This window comes from Cervus canadensis, chromosome 20 (assembly GCF_019320065.1).
Source record: "Cervus canadensis isolate Bull #8, Minnesota chromosome 20, ASM1932006v1, whole genome shotgun sequence".
In the NCBI taxonomy this organism is placed as follows: Eukaryota; Metazoa; Chordata; class Mammalia; order Artiodactyla; family Cervidae; genus Cervus; species Cervus canadensis.
Window position 1 is genome coordinate 58,891,964 of NC_057405.1, and position 26,728 is coordinate 58,918,691.

Below are 26,728 nucleotides of genomic sequence, written 5' to 3' on the forward strand. Positions count from 1 at the left end.
TCAGAGGGGAGCAGGGCACAGAGGACAGGGAAAGGGAATCTTGCCCAGAGTTTTGCACACAGGGAGGACTACACACATGTGTTGAATGCAAAGGGGAGAACAGTCTTAGCCCACGCATGGTGCAGCCCGTGCCAGGCAACCACAGAGAGACACGGGCTACTGTGCACCTTCTGCTTCCTGAGAGGCTCAGAGGGGTTTCATTGGTTAGTTACGGATTTTATTGTTGCAGTGCTCTGATAATGGTTTATCATCATAGCCTGCTGCCGCTGCTAAGGAATAAATGTTTAATTTTCTAATTTAGTGACACTAAAAATGCTGATAGTAGAGTCATTAGTTTAAATATAAAGATTGAAAATCCCAGTAATCATGGTGAAAGTGAAAGTGAAGTCGATCAGTCGTGTCTGACTCTTTCAGACCCCATGGACTGTAGCCTACCAGGCTCCTCCCTCCATGGGATTCTCCAGGTAAGAATACTGGAGTGGGTTGCCATTGCCTTCTCCAGGGGACCTTCCCGATCCATGGATTGAACCTGGGTCTCCTGCATTGCAGGCAGACGCTTTAACCTCTGAGCCACCAGGGAAGCCCAGTAATCATGGTAGGAGATACTTAATTTGAAGTAAGCTACTGCTTTTTAACAATTAATATTGCCTAACATATTTTACAGAGAAGGCAATGGCAACCCACTCCAGTACTCTTGCCTGGAAAATCCTATGGGCAGAGGAGCCTGGTAGGCTGCGGTCTATGGGGTCATGAAGAGTCGGACATGACTGAGCGACTTCACTTTCACTTTTCACTTTCATGCATTGGAGAAGGAAATGGCAACCCACTCCAGTGTTCTTGCCTGGAGAATCCCAGGGATGGTGGAGCCTGGCGGGCTGCCGTCTATGGGGTCGCACAGAGTCGGACACGACTGAAGCAACTTAGCAGCAGCAGCAACACATATTTTAAGTGTTCCATACTTGTACCAGTGGCATTAAAGCTCTGACTAGTTAGACCCCCATATCCGGATGCTTTTGACTGCAAACACTTTTTAAGAAAACAGAACAACTAACGCTGACTTTTAAAATAAGGACTTCTGTAATGTCCCAGAAGAGAATTCCAAAGACAGGACAATTCCTGGGCTGGTAAAATCAGTGATTCAATGCCCTAAAGGATCCTGGCTGTCTCCCTCTTTCTTCTCAGTGATCCTGGGCAATTCAGCATAGCCTCTGAAGTTGGCTCCCTCTGTGATCCTGAGATGTGTATGAATTGCCAGCTCATACACAGAAGCCCAGACACAGAAAAAGAAATGTGACTCTCTTGGTTTTTTTTTTTTAAGTTTGAGAGAAATCCCCCAAGAAAATTCCTCAAAAGATTTTCCCTCAGATTTTATCAGCCAGATTTGCATGACATGCTCATGCTTGAACCAAGGGGATAAGATCAAATGTGTTGGGTGTGGTCCAATCACTCTCCATCCTCTGGAGCTGAGGGGAGGGTCTCAGGTTGGAATGAACCAGTCAGGCTGCTGACAGCAAGGAGAAGCAGAGCACAGTTGTGGAGGAAGCAACTACAGTGTCCACCACTAGGGGTTTCCAAATTGTTTTCTGTTGAGCAGTCTTTGGAGGTGCAGGGGAAAAAGGAGTTCTTTGGTCAATAAACATGGAAAAGGGTGCATTATATCACTTCCTAGAAATTCACAATGTCATCAGCGTATTAAAGGCTCTGAGAAAGCCTTTACTTTGAGTTTATCCCAGAATTTTTCAGACACGTTTCACCATGTAAACTTCTGTGTTTTAAAATCTATGAAGTGGTGTTCCGTAAAACATCTGTTCGTGAGATACTAGGTTGCATACTGGATATTCATTTGGTTTTTGTAACTATTTTAGTTGTCAATAAGTTTTTGTGCAGGTATGTGGGAAGAAGAATTTTAGATGGTTTTAATTTGGAGTATTTTCCTACTTTTTTAAAGAGCATAAAAATGTTGCAGAATTCATTTGTTCTCTTCTCTGAATTAGACAGGGTGTGGTGGCTGGGCTGGGCTTGAGACTGACTTGTTTGCTGAAACTAGATCTGTGAAAAGATCTAGATTCGAGATCCGTTGTTTTCATTCTTTAGTCTTTGGAGCAAACAAAAGTTAAGTCTGTTGGCTAGGGTGAGTTCCAGATAAGATGTCCAGCCTTTCTATTATTTTGTGTTCCTGCAGAACACAGGGACAAGAACAATGCAAAGAGACTACCCAAGTCACATGGATTAAGCCACCCAAGGGCAACATAATGGTTAATAATGTCCAACAATAAGATAGGTGGCCTCACTTAGGCCACTAACCAGTTTTAGAACTTTGAACTTAGAAAGTTTTTCCATGTGCCCAACCTGCTCACTTAACAATATACTTGGACATTCTTTATATGTACAAGGCCCTGGGAGATTCAAAGGTGAACAAAATCAGAAGCATGATTATTGCTTTAACAAGTGCACTACCTAATTGGTGTCAAGATACAAGACCAAATGTTAAAAATGATAGGATAGCTAAATGACATAGGGCAATCTCAGAAGAAAGTCACCGGATATTATTAAAGCTACATGAGACCCACCTTGAATTTCTGCTTAAAAAGTTATTTTCCTATTTCTGGTCCTCACTAGAAACAAAGATCATGTTACAAACCATTGTACAAGAACTGTTAACATAATTTAGTTGGCAGGGGCCCCTGCTTAACCTGTGTTTCTCTTTTGGATTATCTTCTTCCTATGAAAGTTCCTATGAATTACAAATAAGTAATTATACACACATATATATTACAGTCAATGCTAAGCTCTTTGTTCACACCAAAAGAGCTTTTATATACATAGTGTGAGTAGAGAAGCAAATATAAATCTGTTTCTTATTTATACAGAAAAATATGTGGAACTTTTTAAACCATTGGTACATCAAGAAAGTGGGGGTTTTTAGAAAAGATTTTTAGATATGTTTTAGTTTCTATGAATAGATTAGGGGAGAAAATTACTTTGGATTTTCTGGAACCACCTCTTCTGCTCTCTCCCCTGTTTTCATTTGGACCTGTTCTTCCCTTTGGCTTCATCGCTCATGCCTTGCTCAATTTGGATGATGCTTCCAGCAGTTCCTCCTAAGTGCAGGACCTTTTGGAAGGGAACTTTGTTTTATTGGATTGGAGTTTGGGCTCAAACCGCTTCAACTCCATCAGGCCTTTCGCCAAAACACTGACCAGCAGGCTGGGGTCCTGGAACAGCCAGGCTCACTCATTACAGGCTGCTCTTCTCAGAACGACTCCTTGTACTATCACAGAAAGAGCATCTCTTCCTCTTCATCTCTTTCCGCCTAGCCTCTTAGTGGGCCAGACCTTCCAGATCTAGCATACAGGGACTAAAAGGCAAAACTCAGGAGCTTTATTTGTTCCCGGCAGTCTTTCACACGTGAATGGTACAAGAGTATTGATAGCTGAGGAGTTTAACGTATCTCTGGACCATGTCTTTTTGAGATTTGATCACTCAGGAGCTAGAAGTACACAGGAACTGGATCACTCAGGAGCTGGAAGTAATTCATGAGAACTGCATTGGAGAAATGGAGGAATGATGTACTCTTTGGATCCAGACTGGGTGGGTGGCTTCTACTTCATATTGCAATTGCTTGTCCAGAAATGACAGTTGCTCTCATTGGTATAGCTTTAGGTATAAGTGGTATGGAAACACAGTTTATTGAACTTCTTGTTGAGGTAGATTAAAAGAGATGATGGGTGGAGCTACCAAAACATAGTGAAGTAGTGCCTCATTTTTTAGTAGAATTTCATTAAAGAAGCTGAACCCTGATGCCTGTTACATAACCCTCTGCTTGTAAGAGTGCTCCCTGGCATGAAGGGTAGTGTCCTTCTTGACCTGCAAGTGACTAACCTAGTAGTCTATATAGATGAAGACATCATCATTATTGTGGTTGTTGTTCAGTTGCTCAGTCATGTCCAACTCTTTGTGACCCCCTTGGACTGCAGCCTGCCAGGCTTCCTGTCCCTCACCGTCTCCTGGAGTTTGCCCAAGTTCATGTCCATTTAATCGGTGATGCCATCCAACCATCTCATCCTCTGTCGCCCTCTTCTCCTCCTACTTTCAGTCTTTCCCAGCATCAGGGTCTTTTCCAATGAGTCAGCTCTTCCCATCAGGTGGCCAAAGTATTGGAGCTTCAGCTTCAGCATCAGTCCTTCTAATGAATATTCAGGATTGATTTCCTTTAGGATGAACCAGTTTGACCTTCTTGATTTCCAAAGGGCTCTCAAGAGTCTTCTCCAACACCACAATTCAAAAGCATCAATTCTTCATCATTCATCCTTCTTTATGGTCCAACTCTCACATCCGTACATGACTACTGGAAAAACCATAGCTTGGCCTAGACAGACCTTTGTTGGCAAAGTAATGCCTCTGCTTTTTAATACGCTATCTAGGTTTGTCATAGCTATTCTTCCAAGGAGCAAGCATCTTTTAATTTTGTGGCTGTAGTCACCATCTGCTGTGATTTTGGAGCCCCCCAAAATAAAGTCCGTCACTGTTTTCCATTGTTTCTCCATCTATTTGCCATGAAGTGCTGGAACCAGATGTCATGATCTTAATTTTCTGAATGCTGAGTTTTAAGCCAGCTTTTTCATTCTCTTCTTTCACTTTCATCAAGAGGCTCTTTAGTTCCCCTTCACTTTCTGCCATAAAAGTGGTGTCATCTGCATATCTGACATTGATATTTCTCCCAGAAATCTTGATGTAGCTTGTGCTTCCTCCAGCCCAGCATTTCATATGAAGTATTCTGAATATAAGTTAAATAAACAGGGTTACAGTGTACAGCCTTGATGTACTCCTTTCCCAATTTGGAACCAGTGTGTTCAACGTCCAGTTCTAACTGTTGCTTCTTGACCTGCATACAGGTTTTGCAGGAGGCAGGTAAGGTGGTCTGGTATTCCCATCTCTCTAAGAATTTTCCACAATTTGTTATGATCCATACAATCAAAGGCTTTAGCATAGTCACTGAAGCAGAAGTAGATGTTTTTCTGGAATTCTCTTGCTTTTTCTTTGATCCAATGGATGTTGGCAATTTATTCTCTGGATGTTCTGCCTTTTCTAAATCCAACGTGAACATCTGGAAATTCTCAGTTCACATACTGTTCAAGCCTGACTTGGAGAATTTTGAGCATTACTTTGCTAACACGTGAAATGAGTGCAATTGTGCAGTAGCTTGAACATTCTTTGGCGTTGCCTTTCTTTGGGATTGGAATGAAAACTGACCTTTCCCAGTCCTGTGGCCACTGCTGAGTTTTCCAAATTTTCTGGCATATTGAGTGCAGCACTTTCACAGCATCACCTTTTATGATTTGAAATAGCTCAGCTGAAATTCCATCACCTCCACTAGCTTTGTTTGTAGCGATGCTTCTTAAGGCCCACTTGACTTCGCACTCCAAGATGTCTGGCTCTAGGTGAGTGATCACACCATCATGGTTATCTGGGTCAGTAAGATCTATTTCTTCTGTGTATTCTTGCCACTTCTTCTTAATATCTTGTTTCTGTTAGGTCCATACCATTTCTGTCCTTTATTGTGCACACACCATCTTTGCATGAAATGTTCCCTTGGAATCTCTAATTTTCTTGAAGAGATCTCTAGTTTTTCCCATTCTTTGTTTTCCTCTATTTCTTTGCATTTTTCACTTAGGAAGACTTTCTACTCTCTCTTTGATATTCTTCGAAACTCTGCATTTAGATGGGTATATCTTTCCTTTTCTCCTTTGCGTTTTGCTTCTCTTCTTTTCTCAGCAGCTTGTAAAGCCTCTTCAGACAGCCATTTTGCCTTTTTGAATTCCTTTTTCTTGGGGATGCTTTTGATCACCGCCTCCCATACAATGTCACAAACTTCCATCCATAGTTCTTCAGGCACTCTATCGGGTTTAATCCCTTGAATCTATTTGTCAGTCCCACTGTATAATCATAAGGGATTTGATTTAGGTCATAGCTTAATGGCCTAGTGGTTTTCCCTACTTTCTTCAATTAAGTCTGAATTTTGAAAGACCATAGCCTTGACTATACAGACCTTTGTCAGCAAAGTGATGCCTTTGCTTTTTAACACAGTCTAAGTTTGTCATAGCTTTCCTGCAAAGAGGCAATCATCTTCTAATTTCATGGCTGCAGTCACCATCCGCAGTGATTTTAGAGCCCAAGAAAAGGAAATCTGTAGATGTCATCTTCTGTCTTAAGAGAGACCATCAAATGAATGAAATAAAGGTTATTAAACATATTATTTACACTAGAAACACACATTCAAGCACATAGAAATTGCAGAGGAAAGAGAAAAACAATAGAATGCACATTTATTGAGAGTCTACTATGGGCCAGCCACTCTGCTGGGCACAACACATATTTCTTATTTAATCCTTAAGCTCTGAGATAGATGCTATTTTTGGCATTTTATAGATAATAAAACAAGATAACAAAACAAAATAAGTTTCAGTAACTTATCCAAGGCTGCACAGTTCAAAGGCAGTTGCTGCTGTTGTTCGGTCACTAAGTCATGTCCAACTCTTTGTGACCCCATGAACTGCAGCAAAGGCAGAAGGGCTGGATTTCAAGCCTAAGTCTGTCTCCAAAATTCGTGTTCCTTCTGTTGCACCTTGTTGATATGGCTGATGTGGAGGTGAATGTTAGAACTCAATTATTAGGGATCAAAGTGGCATTAGTCTTGTGAAATTTAACCAGCTCAATGTCTATGTTCTTTTCTGCAATGTGATGAGAATATAATGGGAAACATCATGGAATCAACTCATGGGGACCCTTGTTTTTTGTTTTTAGAATATCAGTTGTCTTTTTACTTATTTGGCTGCACTGGGACTTAGTTGCAGCACGCATGATCTTCGATCTTTAGTTGCAACATGTAAGGTCTTCAGTTGCAACATGTAGGATCTGGTTCCCTGACTTGGGATCAAACCTGGGCCCCCTGCATTGGGAGCATGGAGTCTTAGCCACTGGACCACCAAAGAAGTGCCGGGGGACCCTTGTTAATCAAGCTTTTTCTGTTCTTGGACGTTAGGAAGGTTTTTTGTGCTGTCATGTCTATCTCTTTGTGACCCCGTGGACTGTAGCCCAACAGACTCCCCGTCCATGGGATTTCCCAGGCAAGAATACAGGAGTGGGTTGCCATTTCCTCTTCCAGAAGATCTTCCTGGCCTAGAGACGGGACCTGCCTCTCCTGAGTCTCCTGCATTGGCAGGTGGATTCTTTACTGCTGGGCTACTTGGGAAGCCCTTTTCTTCTCTTGGACATTAGAAAGGTATCCTCTCTTAAACAATGTTGAGGTTGGGGATTAGGTTCCCCCACACACTTTTTCTTTTCTTTTAAGATTGATTTATTTGTGGCTGTGTTGAGTCTGTTGCTGCATAGGGGCTTTTCTCTAGTTACGGCGAGCGGAGGCTACTCCCTAGTTGCAGTGTGTGGGCTTCTCATTGCAGTGGCGTCTTTTGTTGGGGAGCATGGACTCCAGGCACACAGGCTTTAGTAGTTGCAGTACATGGGCTCAGTAGTTGCTCTTCAAGGTCTCTAGAGCCCTGGCTCTGTAGTTGTGGTCCACGAGCTTAGTTGCCCTGAGGCATGTGGGATCTTCCTGGACCAGGTATCAAACCAGGATCCCCTGCCTTGCAAGGTGGATTCTTAAACACTAGGCCCCCAGGGGAGCCCCCTTCAAACACTTTTGAAGCTACCTCTTGGGGTGACTACAAATCTGCACTGCTCCTGTATCTATCATCCTCACTGATGGTCAGCACACTGGTACCATGATGAACTGTATTAATTTACTTCCTACTGCTTCTCCCTACTCCTAGATATTTATATAAGAAAAAAAAGATCCTTGACCTCTACCTCACATCTTACAGAAAAATTATTTCGAGGTGGATCATAGAAAAAAGCTAAAACTAAAATCTATTAGAAGAAAATAAAGGTGACTATCTTCACACCTTGGGGTAGTCAAGGGTTTCTTAGGATATATATATCCTAGTATATATTTAGTATATATACACATACTAAAAATGGAAAAATTGGACCTCATCAAAATTAAGAAATAATTTGTGATGCATATATATGACAAAGGACTTATATTGAGAATATGTAAAGAATGCATAAAACACCTTAAAAGTAGAAAGAAGTCTTAGATACTACACAGAAAGAGATAATACTAATGATCTTTCATGTACTAATAAGCACCCGAAAAAATGTTCAACGTCGTTGGTCAGCTTGGAAATGCAAATTAGAGCCATATTGAGATACCAGTACGTTTGTATTAGAATTGCTAAAATTTTTAAAAAGATTGATGATATTTTTAATATATTTTTATTGAAGTATAGTTTATTTACAATGTTGTGTTAATTACTGCTGTACAACAAAGTGACAGTTACAGATATATTGATACATTCATTTTTATATATCTTCCATTATGGTTTCTGTCATATTTTAGATTCCAAATATAAGTGATATCATATGGTATTTGTCCTTCTCTGACTTAACTTCATTTGGTATGAATCTCTAGTTGCATATAATCTCTAGTTGTATCCATGTTGCTGCAAATGGCATTTCTTTTTTATGGTGGAGTAGTATTCCTTTGTATATTTGTACCACGTCTTCTTTATCCATTCATCTGTTGATTGACGTTTAGATTGTTTCCATATCTTGGCTATTGTGAATAGTGCTGTTATGAACATAGCGGGTGGAGGGTGCATATATCTTTTTGAATTATGGTTTTGTCTGTATATATTCCCAGGAATGGGATTGCTGGATCATGTGGTAATTCTATTTTTAGTTTTCTGAGGAACTGCCATACTGTTAGTAGCTACACCAACTAACACTCCTGCCAACAGTGTAAGAGGGTTTCCTTTTTTCCACATCCTCTCCAGCTTTTGTTATTTGTCAACTTTCTAGTGATGGCCATTCTGACTGGTGTGAGGTGGTACCTCATTGTAGCTCTTATTTGCATTTCTCTAATAATTAGTGATGTTGAGCATCTTTTCATATGCCTGTTGGCCATCTGTATGTCTTCTTTGGAGAAATGTCTATTTAGATCTTCAGCCCAGTTTTTTTTAACTAGTTAAGATTCATGTAAGCATATCATGAGTAAAAGAAATCATATTAATCATACCTTGAGAAGAGAGCATGGTTTTTGTTTTTTGAATTTTTATTAGAATATAGTTGATTTACAGTGTTGTATTAGTTCCAGGTGTACAACAAAGTGAATCGGTTATACACATACATCCACTCTTTTTAGATTCTTTTCCCGTAAGTCATTGCAGAGTAGAGTTCCCAGTGCTATATACCCTGTCCTTACTAGTTATCTATTTTATATATGTATATAGTACTGTGTATATGTCAAGCCCAACCTCCCAATTTATTCCTCCCCTCCTTATCCCTTAGAAACTTAAGGTTGCTTTTGTTTTCTGAAACTCTATTTCTGTTTTGTAGATAAGTTCATTTGTACCCTTTTTTTAAGACTTCAATGTATAAGCAATATCATATGATATCTGTCTTTCTCTGACTTCATTCATTATGACAATCTCTAGGTCTATCTGTGTTGCTGAAAATGGCACTATTTTGTTATTTTTTATGGCTTAATAATATTCATACACACACACACACACACACACACACACACCATCTTCTTTATCCATTTCTCTGTTGATGGACATTTAAGTTGCCTTCATGTCTTGGCTATTGTAAATAGTACCAAAGTGAACATTGGGGTGCATGTATCTTTCTGAGGTATGGTTTTCTCCAGATACATTCCCAGGAGTGGGACTGCTAGGTCATATGGTAGCTCTATTTTTAGTTTTTTAAGGAACCTCCATACTTTTGTCTGTAGTGGCTATACCAATTTACGTTCCTCGCAATAGCGTCAGAGGGCTTCCTTTCCTCCACGTCCACTCGAACATTCATTATTTGCAAACTTTTTGATGATGGCCATTCTGACTGGTGTGAAGTGACACCTTGCTGTAGTTTTGCTTTGCATTTCTCTAATATTTAGTGATGTTGAGCATCTTTTCATGCACCTATTGACCATCTGTATGCCTTCTTTGGAGAAATGTCTATTTAGGTCTCCTACCCATTTTTTAATAGGGTTGTTTGTTTTTTATTGTTGAGTTGTGTGAGCTGTTTGTATATTTTGGAAGTTAATCCCTTGTTGGTCTCATCATTTGCAGATATTTTCTCCATACTGTAGGTTGTCTTTTCATTTTGTTTATGGTTTGCCTTGCTGCGTAAAAGCTTGTAAGTTTGATTAGGTCCCAGTTGTTAATTTTTGTTCTTATTTCTATTGATTTGGGAGACTGACACAAGAAAGCATTGGTACAACTTACAAGAAGATTGACAATATTAAATGTTACTGAATTTCAAAGCAACTGGACTCTCATGAACTACTCAGAGTAGAAAATGATATGTAATTAGAAAACTCTTAGGCAGTTTCTTTTAAAGAGAAAATATATCTTATGATGTAACAATTCCATTTCTAACTATTCTTTATACAAAAGAAATGAAAATATATGTCCTCAACAAAACTTATACAAAAATGTTTATAGTAGCATGATTCATAGTAGCCCCAAACAGAAAGAACCCCAAATGTCCATCAACAGACAAATGACTAAATAGTGGTATAGTTATACAATGGAATATTATTCAGAAATAAAAAGAAACAAACTGATATATCCAATATGGATGACTCTTAAAACATTATGTTGTGCCAAAGAATCCAGACACAAAAAAGTACAAACTGCATCATTCTATTTAAATGGAATTCCAAAAAGACAAAACTAATATTTGGTGATAGAAAACAGAACAGTGGTTGCCTTTGTGAGTGTGGGGGTATTAACTAGAAAGGAGAATGAGGGAATTTTCTGGAGTGATGAATTTGTCCTGTTTCTTGATTTGGGCTTTGTTAATAAGGATATATAGGCTTCCCAGGTGGCTCAGTGCTAAGAATCTGCCTGCCAATGCCGGAGACACAGGTTTGATCCCTGGGTTGGGAAGATCCTCTGGAGTAGGAAATGGCAACCCACCCTATATTCTTACTGGGAAAATTCCATGGACAGAGGAGCCTGGCAGGCTACAGTTCATGGGGTTGCAAAGAGTTGGACACAACTGCGCATACACACACGCACCTGGCAAGTTTTCAAAGTCCTTTGAACTGTATAGTTAAGATGTCTTCATACTGCTGCTTATGAGTTATGCCAACAGATATTTAATCATACATTTACAACTAAAATATGGCACCTGCAGCTGAATTCAGTCAAATCTTGAACATCTTGTTTATAATTTAAGGTCTGTAGGTTTCAATTAATTTAGGTTATTCTTACAACCAAAAGAAAAGCTTGTTACATGTTTGCATTTTCTTGAAGGACCAGATCTTTCAAAGAGGGACTCCCAGGACCAACCAATGCATAGAAGAGAATGAATGCAGAGGACAAGACCTGAGTAAGGCAAAAGTCTAAAATGCTTAAAGTGTGTCTTCTTCCTCCTCAGTATTCCTTCTACCATACTCTCTGTGTGTTGGACCTACCCAGTCAATCTTCCCCACCACCACAAGAGAGATCCTTTAAGAGCAATTTCATAGCTCAAAAATTCTACTTTTCATAAAACACTGGGGCACAGTTTAGCCAAGTTCTTTACCACTCTGTAACAAGGATTGCTGCTGCTTCAGTTTCCAATTTCCGTTCTCCTGTTTCTCATTTCCGTCTGAGAACTCACCAGAATGGTCTTTAATGTTTATATTCCTACCAGAATTCTGTTCATGATTACTTACACTCTTTATTCTAAGAAGATGGAAGCTTTCCCTCAGTTCTCTTTTCCTTCTGAGCCCTCACTAGAATTGCCCTTAATCTTTTATGTTTCTAGCACACACATCTTCCAGCCTCTACCCACTACCCAGTTCTGAAGCCCCTTCTATATTTTTAGGTGTTTGTTACTGCCACAGCCCACTTCTTGGTCCAAAGTATGTATTAGTTTGCTCAAGTTTCTGTAACAAAATACCAGAAATGGTGGCTTAAATCACAGAAATTTATTTTCTCAGAGTTCTGGAGGCTGTGAAGTCCAAGATCAGTCTGGCAGAGTCAAGTTTTCTGTAAACACTGCCTTCTTGGCTTGCAGATGATCGCCTTCTTGCTGTGTCCTCACATGGTGGGAAGAGGGGTTGTGGGGGAGAGAGAGAAAAGAGGGAAGCAAAAGAGGGAGGATAAAGAGGAGGGAGTAGGGAGCGGGGAGACAGAAGGGACAGCCTGCGCGTGCGCTCTAGCGCCTCTTCTTACTGGGATACGGATGTTATTGGATCAGGGCCCACCCGTATGACCTCATTTAACCTTGGTTATGTCCACAAACACACCATCTCCAATACTGCCACACTGGGGATAAGGTCTTCAACATAAGAATCTGGGGAGGACACAAACATCCAGTCCTTAATAGCTTCTTTGTGTGAAAAAAATTCTCTAAGTCTGAAGAGCAGAAAGTGTGAAAAGTCAGAAGGAATGTGCTAAATACATATTAATGTTTTAGGCCAGTATTTTCCTTTCTTTCCCCTATGTTCTATTCTCTCATTTAGATCAAATGAACAAATGTTCCTATTTTGTTTGTGTGTTGCTAGTCCAAGCTGGCTTTCTACTACCTGCTAGGTAAATGCTTATGTGAGGTTTTAAGATAGATGCCCTCCTCTTGAAGAACCAAAGGAAGAAAGATGGCTTCTAAAGAAGACGGCTAACTTGGCTTAATCTTTTACTCAAATGCTGTTTGAACTATTTGTTCCTCTAGAGTGAGATTATGACTTTGGAGCCAAAAATATAAGATATGAACCTATTTTAAGAAAATAATGCCCCAAGGGAACCCTGTACACTGTAGGTGGGAATGGAAATTGGTGCAGCCACTGTGAAAAAAGTATGGAGTTTCCTTAAAAAACTAACAAATAGAACTACTATGTGATCCAGCAGTTCCACTCCTGGGTATCTATCCAGATAAAATGAAAATGCTAATTCAAAAAGATACATGCACCCCAATGTTCAGAGCAGCATTACTTAAAATTGCTGAGATATGGAAGCAACGTAAGTGTCCATCAACAGAGGAATAAAGATGGTATGATATATATATATATAAAATATATATATCCCATTATGTATTATATATATAATGAGTTAGTACTCAACCATAAAAAAGAATGAAATTATGCCATCCATCTGCAACATGGATAGACTTGGAGGACATTATGCTTAATGACTGAAGGCAAAAGGAGAAGGGGACAACAGAGGATGAGACGGTTGGATGGCATCACCAATTCAATGGACATAATTTTGAGCAAACTCTGGGAGATAGTGAAGGGAAGTTTGTCATGCTGCAGTTCATGGGGTGGCAAACAGGACATGATTTAGCAACTGAACAACAATGCTTAGTGAGATAGACAGAGAAACTCTATGATATCACTTATATGTGGACTCTAAAAAATACAACACACTAGTGAATATTAAAAAAAAAGAAACTGACTCACAGATACAGAGAACTAGTGGTTAACAGTGGGGAAAGGAGAGGGACGGGGAGAAGGGCATGATAGGAGTAGGGGATTAAGAGGTACAACCTGCTCTGTATAAAATAAACAAGCTACAAGGATATACTGTATAACACAGGAAATAATAGTCACTATAATAACTATAAATGTAGTATAACCTTTAAAAATTATGATTCACTGTGTGTGGTACACCTGAAACTTATATAATATTGTATTTCAACTATACCTCAACAACAAATAAATAAAAAAGAAATGCCTTTTCCTTATTCACAGAACAAAAATATATAGGTTCATCTCCCTGTCCATACACAAATATGGCACATCAAGGAATCGTATGTCAGTGTACAAAACTGATGCTAATGACTCACCGTGTTATCTGCTGTGTTGGGTATCATGCCAGGTGCTGGGAGTGAAAGAATAAAGCCCAGACCTTGTCCACAAAGAACTTACAGTTGGCTAGGGAGCTAGCCCGATACTTTCCGGCTGTTTTCCCAGGAGTGATAAGGGGTTTGTGCAGTCATCCGCTTTCTCTTCCCCGGGTGGCTGGCTAGAAAGGCAGCTGTGGTCAGAGAACAGTTCCCCAAGAGAAGCTCTACCCTGTGAGTGCCACAGTGTTAAATATGAGGCTGTGTCAAATGGCGAAGCAACATCTATTTTAAATAGAGTTGAAGTTTTTTAAAAAATTTATTATTTCGACTGCAGTGGATCTTTGTTGTGGTTCACAGGCTTAGTTGTGACATGTGGGATCTATCCATTGGACCACCAGGGAAGTCCCAGAGTTCAAGTTTTACGTTGAATGCTTATGTCACTTAAACATTCTTCACTTCACTCCACGATGCCTTTAACCATTGAAATAACCATAGACAATTCATCAAGTAAATTGTAGGAGGGCACAGCCAGGCACAAGTTAATGTCCTCATAAAAGAAACTCCCAGGGCCGCTCTTCCCACAAAATGCTGCCTATTTGCTTTTTCTAAAACATCTTTCTAAATTTCATTTTTTTAAAAAAAGATTATCTCCCCTAGAGATGTTTAAAAAACTATCATTTTGCTTCTGAGGTATTTTTTGCAAGCCTTGCCTCTTTGGTTTTGTGACGTCATAAGCATCCTAAATAAGATAACATGTTGCAGCTCACAGGGAGACTGCATCTCTGCAGGACAAGTGTAATCTGAAAAGCTTAGAGGCACACACATCAGATTTTAACACTAAAACTTGTTGTAACAAGAGTTTTTCCTACACTTAAAAAATCCACACTGACACAAAGTCAATTAAATTTTATTACAACCAAGAATATAAAATAAATGCAATGTAATTCATTTCTAACAGTCATTTCAGGAAGGATGTCAGGAAAACTCAAAAGCGAGAAACACTTGGCTCCAAAGCGGCAAGCTTGTCCTGCACCCCGGGAAGCAGGCCCCTCTGGGGGCAGCGGGCCTCACTGGGGGGCGGCCGGTTCTTAGCGCACACCTCACAGTGTGTGTGCAAAGCATACACAGTCGTGTCTAAAGTCGTACAAACAGGGATGCGTGCAGAAAAATGGCTGAAAAGAGAGACAAGAACAGGTACACTTCACATAGAGGAATTATGGGAAGTACAAACTAGGCAGTTTAGAAAGGATATACTACGTAACATATATAAAAAGTACTTTAAATTGTTGTTAAAAAGGACATCTTCAGTCCAGATTTTGTGTAATACTTTTAGTGTCTACACAGACAAATTTTTAAAAAAATTAAATAGTATTAATTTACTAAATATTTAGGAGATAACAGTGCATTAAGGATTTTTTTTCATATAATACATACATATCACTCCTTCGCAGTGATAGCATAGAAGAGTAAGTATGGCCTTAGGTACAACACATTTTTAAAAAACCCTAAAACAATGAACTTTGCCTTATGATATTTGTGACTATTCTTGAAGATTAAGGAAACCTAAACAGCTATGTTTTATATAAAATATTATTTATACTTGAATCCTTCAAGCTTCCTTTAGTCTGCCATTTCACTGCCTTTCTCCATTCCCCAGAAAGATAACATTACAGAGGTTAGGATTTGTAATTTTCATAGAATATTCCTTCATTGTACAGTTTGTCACATACAAGTATTCCAAGCAGATTAAGCTGCAAGGCTTATTGTCCAACTATTTTTCTCTTATCTTCAGCAGAGAAAACAGCATCATTATAGAGGCATACAACTAGCAGTTGCTTCACCAGGAATGAGGCAGTGAACACGTAAGTAAATGTCATCCCTTTCCATTCTTAAATGTAAATTGTGTTTACAAGAGCAAAAGAGTAGTGCAGAAGGCCAAAATTCTAAGTACTAAAGTTTTAAAACCACACAGATATAAAAATATACATGTCCTTGGTTTTTGTATGTTCCTGCAAGATCTACTTCATCATAAGGATTGTTTCAGCCTCATAGTGTCAGTCCTGCCGCCAGGCTGCCTTACCTGTGAGCTCAGCTGTCCTGAAACTCTAGAATACTTTATCCTAAATACACACCTTACCAAAAGCTAACTCAAAAACTGATTTGTAATATGAAATGCAGAAAGCCTTTGCTTTGATTCCTCCCTTCCTTTCGGTAACTTCCCCTGGTTTGGATGTCCACCCTGCATTCTCAGGGGACACCGACTGTGATAAATTTTTAAAGAGGAATGTGGTTATTTGGGGAACACAAAAGTAAATTTTAACCTCAAAAATCTTCACAGGTTTCCTTCAAGGGCCCACAGTTTTAGGGCCCATGAGTATGTTAAAGGCTTTGTTCTCCTTTACAAGGAAAAGGAAATTGTGAACCAAAATTATTTCAAAGGGTAATGGACACCAGTGGGCATCACCAACTCTGAGGCAAAACCACAGGAGGAAAGGGCCAGTACCAGCGCAGTGACCAGAAACAGTCACGTGTGTAATGGGCATATCTGGCTAGAGCCCGTGTGAAGAACACTGGGAACAACTGATAAAATCCCCACCAGCTTCTGTATTAGTTCTGCCACTGAAATTCACTACATGCAAAGAAAGCAGGGTAGTCCTGTGATCATATAAGCACACATCACAAGAATTTATATCAAAGTATATTAAAGGGCATGATATATGATTCATGCACATATTTGGGTTTGTCTTTTACTAAATGTACACATCTCAAGGGCAGGAACAGAGCTTCTCTTTTCACTGTAATTTCCTACAAACTCTTAGTTGAGTATGTTCTGCCTACAAGGGCCACCCAATTGTTGTTGAAAGGCTGCTGTAAACATTTCAAATATATATTAATGCCTGTGGTGATACTTAATTGTTGGCTTTCTTGAAGGTAGATAAACATAGAAACCTCTCCATGATACTTGTTTATTATAGGGCAAAATTTGGGATAATAACTCTCTTCAAGAGGGTTTAGAAGTAGACAAAGAGATCTTCATGTTCTAAGATGGTTTCATTTACAAGCCTGTCATCCCAGGAAAGCTTCCTGTCATGGACTCAATCATGAGCTCTTCAAGGACAGGAAGGATGTCTTGCCCTTCCTATCTCCCCCAGCATGATGCTGGGCACAGGGGGAGGGTACAGTGAGGATCCGATGAAACTGAGGCTTCAGGGCCCAGGACAGAACTTCACACAGGTAGCTACATTATGCAGAGGGCTACTAATTTCTCATTTTTAACAATGGAAGCAGTAAATTACCATGGAGACAATCAGAAATTCCTTCCAAAGGAGCATGTCAATTGTTTCATCTTCAGTGTTCATCAGTGTCCCTAGACAGTCTTTGTTACTAATAAGCATTATTATGCTGAGATCAGGAAGGTCCTTGCTGGCTACAGTATCACATCAATAGTGCAAAATGTATACTGGCTTCTGTCTAAAATCTTATTTCACTTGTGTATGGACCCAGAGGAGATAACCAGGTAGATAAGTTCACAAGGAAGAGTGAAAAATGCATATAACTTGCATATAACAACGATCCGCTATTTCTTCTAGCTCAAGAAAACATTAAAACAAGGCTGGTGCTGCTAGTAGCATTTAGAAGAACACAAATTTCTTGCCCCTTACATTACGATGGAAGCTCTTAAGTCTTTACATTTCTGTGGGACTCTGGGGAGCTTCCTTTATGCTGGCTAAGAAAGAACTCACTGGCTAAGGGCAAACTCAGCCTCTCATTCATAGATCAGAGAAATGCAAATATGTACTTAGATAATATAGTTGTACACCATCTGCCCATAGTTTAGGCACAATTATTAAGTTTTCTCCTAGGGGCAAAAGAAAGCATTCAGTGCAATGAAAAGATTCTTGATAGAATTAAGTTTCAGTAATAACAGCAAAATTATGCATACATCATACATACTTGAAACATGAACAAAACCTAAACTTTTAACATGCTTTAAAAATAGTCACTCTATGTCTAACACAAATACGAATGGAGAACACTGCTTTTTGTTTTAAAAGCAGATTAATTTGCAGGCTTCTATTTGAGTACCCTTGATTGTGTAAGAAAGTTACTCAAGCTGACCCAGATGTGAAGAAACCAACAGTTCTTTAGAGAAGCCAACTGTATGTACAATACACAAGAAAAGCTTTTCCTTCAAAGGGAAGCAATACATCCTTTGATCAACATTACTCTTAAAGAAATCCTAGTGCAGTTAATACTCTCTTCAGTTTTCTGGTGTGGGTCACCAGAGGACTGTATTTCATCAAAGCTCTTGAAACCCTTTTTAAAGTAGACTTAAGCTACATGAAGTTTAAAATTATCATTCTTAATTACTGAATACTATTCAGAATAAGATGATTCTGGGAACTAAGTTCCATATGAATGATTATATAAAAATTACCACATGTTTTAGTTCTTCATAGCATAAAGCATAGTAACTGCAAAGATCTAGGCTGTTTTTGGTTGCAGGTTCCCACTGTCCCACCACTTGTCTTTTTATTAGACCTTCCCTGAAACTAGATAAATAAAAATGTAATAGTAAGGTACTTTGGGACAGTAACAGTTCCCATTTAAGACTTCCATGAACAAAAGAGTTATATTTTGTGAAAACCACGTAGTGCTTTAAAAGGTGCATATTTACCTGTGTTGCTAGATCAGTTCATGAAGTATAAAACTATACACCACTGGAGTCTTGTTTCTAAAACATTAAAATCCTAATAAAAGAGCTTTGAAAAGATAAATCATAGCGATTGCTACAGCATGAGAAAGGTGCACCAGGAAGTCCTTCCCAAAGATGCTGAAGGTTACAGAAGGTAAGTGCTGGGTTTAGATCAGACGCTTTATCAGAGAAGTCACAATGGAACACATGCAGGGAAAGGCGGTTGGGGAAACTTCACAAAAATCTTCTTTAAGTCACCAAAGAAGAGACATCAGTCAGTCTTGCAAAATGCTCCGTAAATAGTTTTCCTCCTAGGTGGATGGCAGCATCAGAGCTTGCATTTTTGGGTCTCTTCAATGCAGATGTCATATTGCTGGAGTCTGTGCTCTGGGCTGCGGCCGGTCAGTAGCGGTGGGCCTGGTGAGACGGGTGGTACTGTGCGCTCTGCTGAGAGGAGGAGGAGTAGCCTAGTGTGCTCTGGGACTGAGAGGATCCCTGGACGCTGCTTTGGTAATTCAGGCGCGAGCTGGAGTGCTAGGAGAGGAAACAGGAAAAGGGGATGACCTGTGGGGTACGGGAGCAGCTCAAGACGGTCATCGCACAGGACACAGGAGGCTGTGGGTTCTGACCCATGGGAGCTGACAGCTAATTTCGTGTGTCAGTACGTCTTGCTGATTTCACTTCACAGCCTGCTACCACCGTTCTGGCATGCACGAAAGCTGGCTGGATGGCTTTGGAAGATAAGCTACACTGGCAACGAGAGGTAGAGGGGAAATTGATGCTGACTAATTCTGGTTAGTGATTCTTTGCATAGCTGGGATTTGCAAACAGGAAGAATCAATTTGGCATTTTGATCTGGTGGTGTTCATAATGTATACTGATGTACTGTTAATTTTCTCATTATAAATAACAAAGCTGTGACTAAGAAATCGTTTTTTAAAAAAAAAAAAAAAAAGAAAGAAATCGTTTTTTAGAAAAGAGTTTCCTCGGGTAGAGGCTGGAGTAGCCTCAGCAGCACCACCTACCTGACAAAGCAAGACGAGGTAACAGCAAACAGGTGCCTTTTTTAATCAACTTCAGGTAACATTTAGAATTAAAGAGAAAAAAATTGTATGTGAAAATTCCCTCAAGAAGGCTAAGACAAATGTATTTCAATTCAGTGTATTTTTATTACCTTAAATGAAACATTCATCTTCATGGTATCAAGGGCAAATATGAAAAAATATGTAAAAGAAAAATGCATCTATAGAAATAGAATATAGTGCTTGGTTAACTATAAGCGTTAACTGAAGCTGTGTCTTTGGCTCTGCCTAGAAGACTGGTTCTTCCTGTGAGCAAAATATGACAAGATCCTATGTAATAAAGCTACTATGAAAGTGTTAGTCGCTCAGTCGTGTCTGACTCTTTGCAACCCCATGGACTGTAGCCCACCAGGTTCCTCTGCCCGTGGGATTTCCCAGGCAAGAGTACTGGAGTGGGTTGCCATGCCCTCTTCCAGGAGATTTTCCCAACCAAGGGATCAAACCTAGGTCTCCTACATTGCAGGCAGATTCTTTACTGTCAGAGCACCAGGAAAGCCCAATAAAGCTATTACTTGGAGTTTAAAATGTAAATGACCAAAAAAAAAAAAAATGTAAATGACCTTGAGGTGGCATTGGCCGGTTTAATGAAGGACAAATCAGCAAGGTGGCCCCACTCTGCACAAGAGGCAGCCAAACTGGACTTGCAACATCTGGTCCAAGAAAACAGGGCAATAAGATAGTCTTGGTTAAAAATAATGCCACTTAATTCCTTCCTTTGTTACACAACTCTTAGCCATATTGTTGCAAGAAGGCTTGACAAATTCTAACAACATTTTATTGTAAGTTTATTATGGAAAAAAAAATGTTCTTTCCATTCCCAAGGCCTACAGTTGCTAGGCTGCCTATGACTACTTTTACTTTAGCAGATTAGACTCTGCATGATAGCTTCTCCATACTGGATAGAGAACAAATGTGGGAGAGAGAAATAGCAACCCACTCCAGTATTCTTGCCTAGAGAATCCCATGGACAGAGGAACCTGGTGGGCTGCTGTCCATAGGGTCGCAAAGAGTCGGACACGACTGAAGTGACTTAGCAAGCATGCATGCTTGCATGCATGCATTAGAGAAGGAAATGGCAACCCACTCCAGTATTCTTTCCTGGAGAATCCCAGGGACGGAGGAGCCTGGTGGGCTGCCGTCTATGGGGTTGCATAGAGTCAGACACGACTGATGTGACTTAGCAGCAGCATCAGCAGCAGTGCTGATAATATGAGAGCTGCAAAGAGGTCTCTCTCCCTCACCCTTCATGGTAATCTTTCCAACTAATTAGCTGAGAAAGCTATCCATGTCACAGATATCCTGGTTTATTTTTAAGTAGACAGCTCAGCATGGACAAAGAAAAACGTGAAGAACTCCTAGATTTGAAAGGAGTAAATACAGTAGTTAAGTCATCTGTCCATGATTGACTATAATCAGTCTAATATAACATACTCAGAGACACCAAGATGAGCTAGTATATGATAAAGGTTTGTTGTTCATATAATACAATAGGAATAAACTAATGTTGGGGGGGAAACTGACTTTACAGTAAAATTCAAATATGTTCGTGACTACTACCCAAATAGCAAGCTGCTTTGCAGACCAAATTGATGCCTTGATTAGTTTAATTAGAACCAGTGGAAGTGCTATTATATACTCTGCTGCTTACAGGGAATCTTCCAAGAGAAGTTTTCAAAGTAGTTGTGTTGAGATATTCAAAATGTAAAGCCAGTTTAAACAGCTGTTTATTATGTCTTTCTTGTTAACGTTTCTATGGTTTCCAGTGCCTAATCAGTGAGTTTATGTCTTCGTTGCCTGTGGTTTTGTTTTCTATTATCTCTCTCCTATGTGCTCCTTCTCCACCAGTTCCCTGAGGGACTGTGGTTCCAAACCTTTTTTTAAGTTTTTTGTTTCCCTTCTTAGATCTTACGTTTGTTACTACCTTGAAAGCTTTTTTTTCCCCAAGATTCCCTATGGTTTTCACCCGTATTTTTACCTGTCTCTCCAAATACCAATCCTTAGGGTTTTTTCCTTTAATTTCTTGAATTGGTAATACAATTGTAGTTTTTGTTTGAATCTCAACAAATGTATTTTCTTGTCTCAAAACTATTTCTTGTGAGATGTAACAGTTATTCCTGACAAGTCTTTGTCCCCTCCTCTTCCGTCATGTGGCTATGTACTGATTATTTCCTCCCAGTGATGGCAGATCCTTCTGAAATATGCTGCTTACTTTGTTCACAGTAAGGCACCATTCCTCTCCCTTTCCACTGCTTATCTGGGGGTCTTTTTCTGACCTAAATCTGACATTGTAAAATGACAAATGTTGAGGAGGAGCTGCCTGCCTCACCTTCCCTCCTCAGGGTTATAAGATAAACAAGAAACAAAATATCTTGCAATTACATGAAATGACAAAAATCTTCAATTTCATATAATGCCCTAGAAAGACTAGGACTGTAAAATCAAACTTTAGAGTTAAGTACTGCTTATTTCTAAAAGGATTGTTGTTTTCTAGTCACTCAGTCGTGTCTGACTCTTTGTGACCCCCATGGACTGCAGCCCACCAGACTCCTCTGTTCATGGGATTTTCCCAGCAAGAATACTGGAGTGGGTTGTCATTTCCTTCTCCAGGGGAATCTTCACGACCCAAGGATGGAACGTGTGTCTCTTGCTTGGCAAGCAGATTCTTTACCACTGAGCTACGTGGAAAGCCCGTTGTGTATACTTACCATTTCATAAAATGTATTGCTAAAAAAAGAGACAACAGGCTCAAAATGGAGTCATTTGTGCTAAGCCCATGTAACCAAACTGAGACTTAATACCTAACCTAACTGCAGTTTCAGCCCCTCCCAGGAATGTACTCTTCCCCAGTTGGTCTGGAGTTTCCACTTAGCACTAGAGAAGTAATCTAGCTGGTAGACCCCTGCAGTCCCCAGAGGAAGGTGCCCTGGCCTGACATGATCAGTTCTCTGCTAAAGTAACATCCTTTCCCACCTCTTTCTGCCTTTACAAGTCCAGAAGTCTTTCATTTCGTACAGCTCTTCAGAGCCTTTTTCTGTATGCTAGGTGAGCTGCTGATACATGAATCACTGAATACAGCCAGTGAGACGTTGAAAATTTGCTCAGTTGAATTTTGTTTTCTAACGGTATGTCAACATGAAGAAGTACAACATTCAGGGGGAGTACCTGATAATCTGAGGGCATGACAGGCCCGCCCGAGTTTGTGCCTGAAGGCCCCAGCCGCGGTTTCTTGTTGGGAGGCACCTGGTTGAGGCCGGAGTCCTGGCTGTGCTGCAGCCCTGCCCCGGCCGGCCCGGCCCCCGCGCCCCCGGCGGTCCCGTTGGTCTGGGTGCTGTTCTGCTGCTGTGGCGGGGCCTGCGGGGGGGCGGCCGCCTGCTGTGGAGGGGCTGTGGGCTGCTGATGTTGGTTCTGCTGCTGTTGCTGGTTCTTATGAGAAGAGGGAAAAAAGGCAAGCTTGGTATGGAACGAAATCATGCCTGTCGTTGTAGGATATGCATGTGAGACTGCCGGCCAACCTGGGGAGAGACCTATGTGGGACACACGCCTGGAGGATGGAGCAGCCAGGGAATACAGCACCCCCAAAGGTGAGTACGGAGCCCCAAAGAAGGCGCGTTCTCTGAAGTTCATTTAGACTGCACAGCAATCCTCCCTGTCAGGGACAGACATCCCGCTGAAGACACAGGCACAGAGGAAAGAGCAACTCTTAAAACAGCTCTATCAGTCTTTTCAGTCAATTTGAAAAAGAAGGGCTGTGTGGGGAGGAGTCAGTACAATCAAAGCATAGAGTGATGCTTTAAAAGCAGCCTGCATAAAATGATGGCAATGACACTGAACAAACGAAGGAAGAATTAGGAATCGGGGAATAAAATAGACTGTAAAACAAATCAGGAAGTTCATTTATCTGTGAATGCGTATTTCAAATTGCAGAGTACATCTACAATAAAGTAAATACACAATTAAATAAAATGCAGTTAAATATATACGAATGACTACATTTATCCTTCCCTAAGTGCAATTTATACCTTGTCACCTTTCTCTTCAGGTTCATCTTCATTAAGGAATTCTCGTTTGGGGTATGGAATCTGGCAGCCAGCAAACACACTACAAATCATTGAAGGAAAAAAAAGTACATATCATGACCTAAAATCTATAATATGATTGACCTTGTTCATTTAAAATTCCACTTTTTTTCCCCCTTATTTCCTACTCTTCATCTGTAGCTGGTATGCCTCTCAACACTATTTAAGCAATAAAAAAAGACCAATTTGTCATCTAAGTTTTACACTGGTGTAATTGCCACTTTGAATAACAAATCTTAAAACTGCGGTTGGCTAGCTGACATACGTAACACAGAAATTTCTCCACACAAACTTCATCAGCACTAAAAAGAGCTGACTGTGTATTTGCTTCAACAATGAAAGTAATTTTTTTCTCAAGAAAAGCTGTACCTCTAATATCAGTAAATCCAAGCACAATTTATATCTGTGGGTATAATAAGGATGGGGAAATGGAGAGGTATAATAATGCAGCAGAGACACGGAAGTTTAAAAGCTCCGTTCCCTACTGGTTTGGTGTAAACTGTTCTGGCTGACCGATCTATAATAAAAGTCCCATCTGTTCTCAGCTTTACTTTTTGTCTGTAAAACTGGTTAATGATCATTCCATAAACTTGTTTTCATTCACACCTCTTTACAGCTTGCCTGTTTCAAAATACAGGACCTCTTGAGTAGTTTTCCCCTGAGGTGGTTTTAACCAAGGAAATAAAAGACTCGAGTGACAAGTGCTTCCCTTGCCTTTAGCCACCACCGCACACCCTCAACCTGCAGCAAAGTGCACAGAAAAGGAAGGAAACATACTCTAATGTCGGCAAGGGGTCCTCCTGAAAATAGGGATCCTGCAGAGCTTGCTCAGAGGTAATTCTCTTGGTTGGATCCATCGTAAGGAGTTTCTGAAGCTAGAATAACACATAAGAAATTGACGGCACATGAAAGTTTGCTTCCAGGTGAATGTTTTGACTGTGTTAGTGTCTAACAGAATTAACATCAAATGCCAGTTTATTAATACACTACACACATTTATGTGAAACTGACAGAAATGATTAGCAGTAAAGCCGTTTTAGAATTTTTTTTCCCTACTGGTAAACCACTGGAAACAACGCTAAAAGTCAAGGATGACATCTTAAAGGAAAAAAATTTAATTTTGCCCCAGCATTCACCAATTTCTTTTTTTCCTGAAGAGGAGGAAGAGCTGGGACAATTCCACGGTAAGTGGGGTGGGGTGAGAGCTGTGCTAAGGGTCACCGTCCCACTCTGGAGAGATGCACCTACCAAAAGGAATACTTTGCTGTCAGGCTTGACCTTGTGTTTCTCCATGTACTTTATGAGGCTACTGTTGGCGTACCTGCAAAGACATGACATCCACACACTATTGAGGACATTCACACAATTGACACCTTTTAATGGAAGGTTCCAAGGTTGGTTTTCCTATGAGGTATGTATTCATTTTAGCCATTGCTTTTTTTTTCTGATTAAAAAGGAACACAAAACCAAATGTTGGTAAATGTGTAAAAAAGAAATAAGAATTGTTACACACTGCATGTAAGAGTTTATACTGTTAGAATTACTTTGGAAAATAATGCATTAACCATTAGAGCTGAAAATGTGACTATCCTATGACCCAGCAATTCCTTCCAATGTACATATTCTATATTAGGATATCAACTGCTCAGGCTGAGGGGTGAGTAAATATTTATTTATTTTATTATTCTAAATAGACTACATATTTTCATCATGTATATTCTTTCCTACATATGAAATATTTCAAATTTAAAAGGTCAAGAAACAGGTAATATAGGTTTATGGTAGAAAATTTAGAGAATATAAAAAAGTATAAAGAAAAAATTGAAAACACTCATAGTCAAGCTGTGAAGCAATTTAAAACACTCTGCCATCAAGATTTGATAATTTTTCTTTGGCAATTTTTCTGTGCATACATACATATATATATATACACACAAAGAGGTATTTGTTTTTATAAAATTGGAATCATAGTATATATAAGTTGTCCTTTTCTCACTTAATGTTGTTTATAAGCGTTTTCTCTTGCCAAACACTCTTTAAGCTTATTATTTGTACTGGTTGAACATTTTCTACTGTTACCAATGACGTTTGTTTCACAACAGAAAGTGCAGATCCTTGTAGGTAAATCTGGTGCACTTTGAGGGGCACAGGACTGCATGGCAGGTGAGAATCAGAGGCCCCTCCCAGACCCTGACTCAGTCATTTACCAGTTGTGTGATCTTGGGTAGTTAGTTAACCTCTATGAAAGCCTTTAGGTGCCTCATCTTAGCTGCGTGTGGCTGCTTTGATGCTTTTTCAGGATAAAGCCTTAGAATTATTAGGTCAAAGGGTAAGTACATGCCAAAGCCTTTTTTGTGCTCTAGAGCTTGCTACATGAACCTGGCCCTCAAGCAGCATGGGCATCTGAAAGCCTGTACTAGGAATGCGGTACTCAGGCCCTATACAGATTCTGAGTCAGAGTCTGCATCTTTAACAAGGTCTCCAGGTGATCTGTGGATACTTTAATGTCTGAGAGCTTTCATTCTCCCCAGTAGCTATAAGTAAGAATGCCCATTTTATTATACCCTTGCTAACACCAGGTATTTTTAAGAAAATCTCTGCCATGTATATTAACTTAAAAATTATTTTCCTCCAATACCAGGAATATTTTTATTGGCAAGGTAACCATTAAGTTTAGTGATGGTTAAGTGAAACTTTAAGGTCTATGTAGAAATGGAGTCTGTCAACAGTGCTTTGGTCTTTATGCTGAATCAACTGATTTCTTGAGTTAACTCCAGATTCTAAGGTTGTTTCTATCATAATATAAAAGGTCCTAAAGTTGAAAAATCCTATTGCTCAATTCCCGCTGTGGTTTCTTATTTTTCCTAGTATTATAAATAAGATAAATTGTCATTTTCTGTATTATCCTCTTCTAGATTTACTACAGTTTAGGAGCCAAAAAATTTTCAAACTCTCTATATACATTATAAAGCATTTTA

General features: G+C 39.8%; 1 protein-coding gene and 1 long non-coding RNA gene across 6 annotated transcripts in view; one reads left to right on the forward strand and one right to left on the reverse strand.

Moving 5' to 3' along the window:
• Positions 1 to 24,406, forward strand: part of LOC122422690 — a 93,320-nt gene extending 68,914 nt beyond the window's left edge. The window contains exons 3-6 of one of the 2 annotated variants that reach the window (XR_006263941.1): positions 11,382 to 11,457; positions 15,689 to 15,758; positions 23,160 to 23,255; positions 23,714 to 24,406. This is a non-coding gene — a long non-coding RNA (uncharacterized LOC122422690). Of the gene's footprint in view, positions 1 to 11,381; positions 11,458 to 15,688; positions 15,759 to 23,159; positions 23,256 to 23,713 lie in introns of those variants that run through there. The other variant, XR_006263940.1, reaches the window with a different exon arrangement.
• The window catches only part of CDK19 (cyclin dependent kinase 19), a 265,473-nt gene continuing 253,532 nt past the window's right edge, over positions 14,788 to 26,728 (reverse strand). For all 4 annotated transcript variants that reach the window (XM_043439309.1, XM_043439307.1, XM_043439306.1 and 1 more), the window contains 5 exons: positions 24,999 to 25,071; positions 24,528 to 24,625; positions 23,694 to 23,772; positions 22,837 to 23,097; positions 14,788 to 19,126 (listed from right to left, as the gene is read on the reverse strand). In XM_043439309.1, the coding sequence (XP_043295244.1) occupies positions 18,995 to 19,126; positions 22,837 to 23,097; positions 23,694 to 23,772; positions 24,528 to 24,625; positions 24,999 to 25,071 (643 nt within the window). In that variant the 3' untranslated portion in view covers positions 14,788 to 18,994. The remainder of the gene's footprint in view (positions 19,127 to 22,836; positions 23,098 to 23,693; positions 23,773 to 24,527; positions 24,626 to 24,998; positions 25,072 to 26,728) is intronic.